At 38.8% G+C, this 9,950-nt stretch overlaps 2 protein-coding genes across 3 annotated transcripts; both read right to left on the bottom strand.

Annotated features, from left to right (window-relative positions):
* Window positions 1–354: 354 nt before the first annotated feature.
* LOC123958344 (membrane-spanning 4-domains subfamily A member 4A-like) lies at window positions 355–4,144 on the bottom strand. 2 transcript variants are annotated; one of them, XM_046031668.1, is made up of 7 exons: window positions 4,095–4,144; window positions 3,741–3,887; window positions 3,508–3,618; window positions 2,840–2,896; window positions 2,593–2,739; window positions 2,386–2,499; window positions 355–1,532 (listed from the first exon to the last, which is right to left on the bottom strand). In XM_046031668.1, the coding sequence occupies exons 2-7, from the start codon at window positions 3,870–3,872 to the stop codon at window positions 1,482–1,484; spliced, it is 612 nt and encodes a 203-aa protein (XP_045887624.1). In that variant the 5' UTR covers window positions 3,873–3,887; window positions 4,095–4,144; the 3' UTR covers window positions 355–1,481. The 2 variants fall into 2 exon arrangements, with proteins under 2 accessions (XP_045887624.1, XP_045887623.1); XM_046031667.1 differs by lacking the exon at window positions 4,095–4,144 and having other exon boundaries at window positions 3,741–3,974.
* Window positions 4,145–5,141: 997 nt separating this feature from the next.
* Window positions 5,142–9,640, bottom strand: tmco6 (transmembrane and coiled-coil domains 6). The gene is made up of 13 exons (XM_046030656.1): window positions 9,447–9,640; window positions 8,719–8,825; window positions 8,525–8,637; window positions 8,242–8,425; window positions 8,043–8,147; window positions 7,811–7,902; window positions 7,563–7,679; window positions 7,326–7,440; window positions 6,807–6,987; window positions 6,214–6,308; window positions 5,851–6,018; window positions 5,639–5,773; window positions 5,142–5,558 (listed from the first exon to the last, which is right to left on the bottom strand). Exons 1-13 carry the CDS (start codon window positions 9,535–9,537, stop codon window positions 5,535–5,537), a joined length of 1,527 nt encoding a protein of 508 aa, XP_045886612.1. The 5' UTR covers window positions 9,538–9,640; the 3' UTR covers window positions 5,142–5,534.
* Window positions 9,641–9,950: the final 310 nt, after the last annotated feature.

Raw genomic sequence — 9,950 nt, 5'->3', positions numbered from 1 at the left:
CAACATGGGAAAGGGAGCCAAAGCAGGAACTGTTCTGATACTGATCAGTTTGGTAACAGAAAAATCCTCATTTTTAATCTGTAGGTCAAGCTATTCAATTATCTTAATACCCAAAATGTTTACATCGAACAGAATTAACAGTTGAGCTTTTACCTTGGAATCTTGTACACTGATGAATGGAAAATAAACACACTTTAGATCCTAAAACGTGTGTGAGCTGATTCTTTGAGGGCCATCTCAGCAGGTGTTCAAAGTGGTCTTGCAGATTCAACTTTACTACAGCCTGTTATTAATTGTTAGTAGCTAGTACAGTCTATGCATACAGCTTTATATGTGTAGAATATGCCATCAATCTGAGCATTTTATTATTTTGTTTATTTAACAAAGACAATATACAAAACATGTATTGCACCAGATATAGCTAAAAGCTAAAGATAAATCCTTGAAAAGTGGTCCTGTCCTGGGGGCCGCTTTTGCAAGGAGACTCACAGGTAAAAGATGGCAACAGACTTCCGAGCAGGCTCTTCGTGTCACAGTCATGAACATACTGAACTATACAAACATACATTAAGTCATAAACTTTGAAAAATATGCTGGATCGACGTCACTTCATCATCAGTTCATCTGCAAGGATATTAACACTCAAAGGTAATCAAAAATACGGCAATTTCTTTTAAACATCTGTAAAGTTGCAATCACAGGTGGATGTGCTGTGCTCACACACAGTGCTCATTCATCCAAAGTCACTCTGTAAACATCTTCAACTACATGAATATAGTTCACATTGCCTATCAAAAGATGCAAGTAAATGACAGTCTAAACTATGCCCTTATACTGCACATAATGTAATAATAATGTGGGTTAAAGGCTAAATATTTTCTTTCTTGGATAGAAAGGAAAATGTACCTCTGATTGATTTTAATGCAAATATAGAAGCATGAGCTTCTCTGACATTAAACATCCAGTATTGTCAGTGTTAACTAATATCACTGTATATTATTATTTGTACTATATAACATTACCATGGAGATGAATCTATTTAAGAACCTGTACGTATGTATGTATGTATGTAAGACCTGTTCACCTTCAGGCTTAAATAAAAGTAATGTAACGTAAGAGTTTACAGAGGACCTCTACAGTAAGTATACACAAGCCTTGCTATAGAGATATTAGTGGTTACAAGTGGTTACGTGCATGTAAAAGATTTTCTCACACAAGACACTTCCACGTAAATAAATGCATATTTGCACATTTTAAATGTACCCTTTCATAGGCAGTACCACACTAATATTTATAATATTTTATAATATATATGTATATATATATTTATATGACTTTTAGATGACAGGAATCACTTTGATTCAGAAACAAGCTTTGCAAAAGACATTCACATGTAATACACTGTACAGACTCATTCTTTCAAAGGGTCGGTGTGCTGCAGGGGAACCTGTTTTAGTTACTGTAGAATAAGAAGGTTGATCTCAGTTTGATGTTGTGTCACTCAGCGCTCCCGGGATGCAGTGGACAATAACCTGGTGAAGATATGGAGGTGGTACAGGTTAGGGAAGAGGACAAGAAGAAGGTAATAAAATGATGACTGACACATAGCTAGTGAATAATATTATTTATCGAGTGTCATCTGGATTCTTCTGGCTGCCGATGTTTTAGGGTATAGTACAGTCCTGTTGTCTTAGTCTCATTAAGTTATTGTTTGGATTTGTCTTAGTTATTTCTCTGGTTTTAGAAAGCTCTTTTATGTTATTGTGTTATAAATTGTACGATAATGATTTTGTAGTTTTAAGTTGTTTGTCTGTGACTCATTTTTAATGATGCCTATTTTGGTTGAGATCTTTATTCTCAATGAGGCTTGGTTTTGGTTAAATAAAGGTTAATTAGAAATACATTACAGTAAATATTGTGGATGTGGAGTCAAGTCAGGGACTCTTTGAGTGAAGTTAAGATTATATGGAGGAACCTGCTGTGTTCACTTGAAGACAACAACCACACCTGGGGTCATAAGAAATGTTTTTCTTGTGAAATACTGGATAGTACTGGATAAATAATTAAAAACAAATCTCTCTTGATTGACCTAGTCTTAACCCACAGAAATATGTATACATATGGGTAACCCTGGGACAAAATCTCAAATGGGGTTCTGTGGTCTAATTTGTCAGTTTAGGGGTTCTTGATGTGAAAAAGTTTGAGAACCACTGTGGAGAGGACTTTGGAAATGTCATACCGGTGACTTTACCTCTTTATTTGTAGTTTTCACTTTTAACTTTCATCTTTTATGGTGGTCAAAAATATCTCCCTCCAATGGGTTAAATTTGAATTATGAATTTCTAATTTCAGTGGGAGATGAAGAAACCATTAAAAATGTTCTACCTGAGTGTGCGTGGATCTCAGTGCTAAACGTGCGACGGCACTCAAGAAGATGAGAAGTACCAATACACACAGCGAGGAAGTGAACAATATGCCTTCGATGCCTATAAGCTGATCCTAAAGGATGAGGAAGGAGAAATAAAGTTATTTATACACTGCGACAACGTGCATGCCTTCTATTCAGTCTAAAAAATATTCTCTGCAACTCACCACAGCGTCTATGGTCAAGTCTTCGTGCCAGCCATTTATCACCCCATACTTAATGAAGTTATATGAGGAGAAGCAGTACAACCTGTAGCCAACAGAGACTATGATTCCCAAGAGGGAAACCACGTACATGGCCAAACACACGGTCACCTTGGAAAGGCCAACAAAATAAGGTGAGTTATTGAGAGCTTGCGGGTGACTAAATAAAGTTAAACACTAAAAGTAGAACATATAATCCCAATATACCTACCATCTTCTTGGACGGATGTACCTCAGTGTAGATTGACAGGCTTCCACAGACAAGAAACTAAAAAAACAACAACAAAACAGGAAAAGATTATCATATAATTTTCCTCTGTTGTCACCCAAAGTATTTTTTGATGACTGCATGTGACTTATCCAGCCTTGTTCACATGTTATGTTTATCATCATGGCAGCTGGAGAACTAACCAAAGCTCCTCTGTTAGATGTGATGCCATAAATATAGGGCTCCGGCCAACAACTGGTTAGCTTAGCTTAGCATAAAGCCTCATAATAAATAGTCCAGCAATTACACAAAATTACAATTTTTTACTCTTCAGTTTTTGTACTAATAAAACAAATGAGACGTAGCATGTTAGTGAGCTGTAGAGGTGCTGGTGTTGCATTGCATCCTATTTACCATACAAACATGATATCGATATTGACAATTATATTGATCTTCTCATCTAACTTTCAACAAGAAAGCAAATTATTATTATTATTATTCCCAAAACAATAAACTTTTCCTGTAAGTTTTGAAACCAAGTTGTACTCTGTACTGTAGGCTACATTGAGTGCCTGTGCTTTTAAATGCTACAGTGTATCAGAAAACATACAACCAATCAAGTTCAATAGTTCACCATTTTCAGCACTGCTTACTAACCAAATGTTACGTACCAGGGCTCCCTGCCAGAAGGGAACGTAGATTTTACAAGAAGTATTCACACTTTCACTGGCCAGCTGAAATCCCATCAGGATCTCTGCACAGCCAAAGATCACAATGACAATCTGGGAGAGAGTAGGAAGGATGGATTTAAGTACCAACTGTAGAATAACAGTTTGCAGCTGCTCTTTATATATTTCTATACACTTATTTACTACTTGTGCTCCTGGATTGTTTGATGTGTTACCCCTAGAATTCTGGGCTCTTTTCGGATGAAGCGATGCAGAGGCTTGCTGGACATCAGGGGCTTTAGGTCTGCCTCCTGATTCCCAGCCTGTCCTGTTGTTCTCTCTCTAGGTGTTGACTCAGATCCCTCCATTGCCAGTGAACTCTACTGTTGAGTTTGGTTGTGGGAGGGGAGAACAAGAATTAATCAAACCAGACGTATGCTCTCCCTCTCGGCAGCACACATTGTATTTTCAAAGCATGCTAAGCAGATTTGGAGACACAGAGTAGTTTATCCACCTGCAGCATGCAGGATTGTAAAGGAAGTCTCAAAGAATGCAGTAATATAGCCTGTAGAAAAAATGAAGTGACCCACCTTGCTTTAGTTCTTCTGCAGAGAAGCAGAGTGAAAGATAACGGGAAGGTTTGTGGGTGGGAACAGGAAGTTGGGAAATTTGAGAGTTTTCCTTTTTTTTTCATTGGGGGGAGGAGCTGAACGCTTCGCAGTTACAGGCTGTTCCTCATTACAGTATTCTCTCAGTTACCAAGTCACATTAAAATCCCACTGAGATCTGTGTGTAACTCCGGTGAAAAACACAACAATGTCAAACGTTGATGTGAAAATAGTTAAATAGGGTGATAGACACCTCTACTTAAAATAATTGGTGCTCTGTGGGTAAAAAAAACAAACATGTTTTATTTGTTTCTAAAAAGCGCTAAAGTAAACAGTTTGTGTCTGTGTTTTTTAAGACAGCGCTATGTTCCTAGGATGGCACTGTGGTTATTGCTCTGAGTGAAATAACATCAACTTTCTGAATTTAATAATAGTACTGTAAACCCTTTATAACTATGTAACTGAAACACACACTTTTCTCTTTTCTTTTTATAGTATTTGTCCCACCACTGCCTTTATTACATTTTTATTTGCCGTCTATGAACAGCATGATAACTGCTGCTATTTCTTTATTTCTTGTTCTTATTTTATTCTGCGCTTCTTGTATTTTATCATTCATATCATGACTTTCACTTTGTTTCGGTAAGTGCCCTATAAATAAAGTTTATTATTACTATATATTTTTAGATTTGAATTGTTATGTTTGAATGAATGTATATACTCAGCAGTCCTCAGGTTAAAGGTGTGTGTGTGTGGGGGGGGGGGTCTCACGGGATGTATGGTTGCTCAGAGCAACAGCCGGGACAACAGTCCCAAGTGTTGAAAAGTTGAAAAGACTGATTTGGAGTGAACACCCCTTTCCTGGTTATTACTGTGATCATTAAACCTAGGTGATTTTCACAACAGAAATCCTTCCTCCTATAGTTTTACAAGTTCAGAATTGTTGTTGTATTTTATAAATATATTAGAACCAAATACAACTTATGTTGTTATTCTAGAGGAGATCTTTCTCTCAAAAAGCAGTCTAAGTTGGTAGTGAAGGTATTTATTCATTTATAATTTATTTGATGAATGTAAAGTCATTAAAGACATTGCATTATTGGTTCAAAAATACATATTGATAAAATCTGTATCACAACCCCCCCAAAAGAGTGTATCACCCTTATTCGAGATATTTACAGACAGTCATTTAAACCCATCCTCTGTACATACAGGTATTATAAAAATATTTCATCTTTACATGATTAAAATATAATTGCTGACACTGAAGATGGTGAACATCAAAATACCAGGAGATTATATTCATAAATGTATAGAAAATTACTGTATATATGAAAACTCTGTTTGTCCAATTTACAGATTGCAAAACGTAAAGAAGACGTCCTGTATTCTCAAGTGTGAATGTGATGCCTTCGTGTTGGTTCAGGAACATGGGGTGTTGTCCACCTGCGACGCAAGAAATGATTATCAGCCATTTTTAAACACTGAAATGGTACAAATTCAGCAACAGGTACCAAAATCTTTACCGAGCAAATGGATGAGTAGGAAAGTAGGTGGTGCTCCACGAGATGTGTAGCTCTTTGTCTAATCTCTCCTTCACTGTTGTACTGAAGGGCTTCTAACAGTGACAGCCCGTCTTGCCTCACAAACTCCTCTGCTACCTATAGGGAAGGAATAAAGCTGTTAAAATTACCGCAGCTTGGCAAAAGCTAATCATTCACTGGTTTCACTAATTTACCTGTGGAGCACTAACTACCAGCATGAACAGGACATCCATACTCAGGGTCACCATCTCGTGGTTGGCCATTTTAAGTGTGGCACAGAGGGCAGACAGCAATCCCAGCTGGGCCAGCTGGACACCGAACTCCTTTTTCTTGTGGGCAATATTTGCCAAAACCCTCAGGACCTGAATATAACAAGAGGGCACAGAACAGTGGGATAGAGTGTAACACGTGAGAGACTCAAGGAAAGAAAATATTTACATTATTCCCAATATAAGAAGAGCAGAACAAACACATTGTCCATGAACAAGTGCTAAAATTATGGTGAAATACTCTAGTAAAAGCAATGACATCAGAGTTAGGCTGTAGCTTGCACAGACCATGGTATTGATGCCTTGAGACAAAGGGAGGAGCCGGATCAGTCCAGGGACCAAGTTGAGAGTCAGCAGAGCCGAGCAGAAGGCACTGGAGTAAGCTGTAGCAGCGAGAATGCATTGGAGCAAACTTAATTACACACACAAACATCTAATTAATACATCAATCCCCAGATATAAAGTCTCAAATTGTATTAAGAATGGAAAGCCCCGTTTCCGCCCAACCTCCATACTTTCATTTGCCCACAACAGATTTTACTGCAGAATGAAGTTTTCATAAACATTAAAAGGAACACAAATCTGTAAATCTGATCACAGTAACCTCTTTAAAAAAAAACCCTAAACAAACTACACTGTTATGGCAAACCAGCTACATCTTGATTTAGCTATACATTGAGATGACCCCATGGAAAAGCCAACCACATACATTTTATTTAGCATTTGAGTGGGATGTATATTTGAAGAAACAATTACTCAGTGTTTTGTCACAGGTATCGCACAAGAAGACAATTTACACAATTAAAAGACAAAAATCAGTGCAGAAGTGTGTGTTTGAGATTCAGCAGAGGTCAGGTGTGAATATAAGAGATGATTCAAACCCGTGAGGTTGTTGAGGACCCAGGCGCTCTCTCTGGCCAAGGCTGGCTGAGTCTGCAGGTAGGCCTGCAGAAATGCACACAGAGCAACCACAATACGAACGTCACCCGCTTGAGTGCTCAGGTCCTCCACTGGACAGGAGGACAAGAGATTTCCAACGCACCTCAGCAGAGGACAGATGAGCTGTCGAGGAAGAACACAGTGAAAATCTCCATGTCAGTTAAAATACCATACTTATTATTTTGTACGCTTACAGCCTAAAGATTACAAACAGTGTAAACTTTAAATGGTGATTGATTTCCCCATGGTTTATCATAAGTTTTATTACATTTTTATTGTCTTATAGAATGAAAATTAAGGAAATAGATGACTGAAAAAAGGAATGTATCAAAATGAATGTTTACTCTATCATAATGAGGTAAAACAGCTGAAACTGTTTTAAAAACTCTCCTTTACAACCATTTTAATGCGCGAAACATCCAAAAACACAAAGAAATATCTTATGGTATTTTTTTCCTTACCAGCTCCATTTCCTCTTCTTTGTTTCCTTCAGCCACAGCGCCACCTAGTGACACTAACAGGGAACTGCAACGCGGAAGGGCCCCATGAGCCAACAGCACTCCATTATCCTTAACACTTTGGAGTGAGAGAAAGGCAGGAGAGAGACATATTTACGATGATAAATAAATTTACACTGTTTGTGAAGCAATTAAATAAAATGACAAGTGAGTAAACAGACTGTTGACACTGGCTCTCACCTGCATGTGAGGTAGTGCAGACACCACGCACACTCAATGGCAGGTGCCAGGCCAAACTTTGGATCAGGAGTCAGGACTGATAACAAGTGTGAAGGTAAACTGGAGGCCAGGACCATCCTGCAGACACAGAGGAAGACAATTAGACACCTGACAACAGCGTTTAATGTGAGCAACGATTTTAACATTTTATGAGATCACAGCAATGTAGGGAATGTGGAGATTAACTTGTGTATCATTAGAGTGCTTACGGGACTATTTTCTCTGCTGCATCTTTGGCCTGGAGAAGCTGAGAGAGGGTGAACCACACGGCTTCCACCACCGCAAGGTTATGTCTCTGATTCTGAACACACACAGAAACATCAAGAGAGACGTGTTACCATTACTACATTTAACCTTGTGTGGTATCAGTTCAGAGATTTGTGGGAAATAAATTTTTGATTCAGTCTGTATTGAATTGACCAATTTATCTTGTTAGTTTACCTCTATACAGTTAGTCAGAGCTGGTATGATTCCCTGGGCCAGGAGTTTGTCTTTTACCACATCACTGTCTGGGCATAAATTACCAAGCGTGTAGAGACACAGCTCCTGTGAACATACACACATGGAGAGTCAAAAAACTCTCCGGCATGATTAGGCGCTACTATTACACAATACTTGTGTGCTATGAGTGGGTACTCACAGTGAACTTGGTGCTCTGGCCAGACAGGTAGGTGAGCAGGTAGGGGGTGGCAGGCAGACAGGTTGGTGCCACGTTGGTGTGGGGAGAGTGAGACAGCTCATGAAGACACCGAACAGCCTGCAGACGACACGTAGCGTTAGAGCCAGTGAGGAGACCAACCAGAAGATGTATACTATTCTCCTGCCTAGAGGGAAGACAGATTTATACACAGACATGACACATGAGCAACAGAGATACAAATGGTAATAATGTAATTTAAACTCGATATAAGTTACCACCATACTTGATGAAGGTGAGCTGTGCTGATGGGTCGCGGAGGGCTTTACTCAAGGCTCTCAAGTGGGTCTCCCTCTCCGGCCCGGTGTGTTGAAGTCTGTGGAACAAACTGACCACGTCCTGGGGGAAACACGGACCAGATTCAGATGGCAAGTTTTTCATGACCTATTAAAACATTCTCTATCACACCATTTGTCTCACCTGTTCTCCTGAGTTAGTGTCCATGGTGACCTCTGGCTGGTCCTCATCTTCATTCAGCAGGAGTCTCTTGCTCACCAGCTGTCTGTCTCTGCGGGCCTGTCTCAGTGCTACAGCAATGAACAGAGACAAATATTACATCACTTTTCGCCTCAGTCATCTGCGAGTTGCCTTAGCTGTTGCAAATATGCCCAAAATCAATCAATTTGTCAAAATCAGACAAAGCTGCCCTGTGGACAGTGAGCCCAGTTGATACAATGACTATAAGGGTGGCTGGAGTAAGGGCCAATGATGGTAATTTTACCATCATGACTAGATATCAAATTAGTGGTAGTTTTTTTTTTATGTCTTGAAGGCTGTCAAATTAACATTGAATGGGCCTTTGCTGGTTTGCTATTCTTAGATATATCTACATTACTGATGATTTTACTTCTTAGAGAGCATGAAACCACCCTTTATTTTATATAAATATATATTATTTATTTCATTTGTTGATGTGATAGCAGTAACGTTACCTTTAACATGCTGTAACGTTTAAACCAAAATAATGTTAGTTTAGCTAAAGAAGAAGGTAAACTTTCCATTTCGTTATTTTCATTAGAAATGACCTCATTGACAAACTATTTTCCACAAGATGAGCCGCTTTAAAGCCTTACTTTCTTTTTATTTTGTTAACTAACTTACAGTAACACTCCAGATCAACACATCACATTAAACGTAAAAACACTCACCCTTTTCATGCTCTCGTCTCTTTAACTTGAGCTCCTCCAAGCTGTCGCCCTGTCGAGCGGCTTTGTGGCGAACTTTGTTTAACCTCCACATTTGGTTATTTTGAGGTCAATAACAATAAACGTCAGTTCATTATTTCATGCTGGAAGTATTAAAGATGTGACTGCAGCTGCGCAGCCGCAGTACCGAAGGGAAGTTGGAAGTTCTTCTTCGGTGTTTTCTATAACAGCAGCCGGCTACTGTAGCGCCATCTAGAGGACACACCGTCTCTGTCCACCAATTATTTCAATAAACTGGACAGCCAGTAGGCGATTTTTACAGAAGACGATTAGCGCCACATGTGAAAAATTATTTTGAGTTCTGAGTTTAAAATAGATTCTGAGTTATTTTTATGTAAAAATGTTATTTGAGTTGAGGTTAAACTCAGAAGTCAGTGTTAACTGTGTTTTTTGTCATCTTAGACCATTCCCTGATCCTAGGAGGAAAAACTCCTTGGTTCTTTTTCC

Source organism: Micropterus dolomieu, linkage group LG19 (genome assembly GCF_021292245.1).
Source record: "Micropterus dolomieu isolate WLL.071019.BEF.003 ecotype Adirondacks linkage group LG19, ASM2129224v1, whole genome shotgun sequence".
Classification (NCBI taxonomy): domain Eukaryota; kingdom Metazoa; phylum Chordata; class Actinopteri; order Centrarchiformes; family Centrarchidae; genus Micropterus; species Micropterus dolomieu.
Note: the sequence above shows the minus strand (reverse complement) of the source record. Positions and strands in the feature narration are given on the sequence as shown.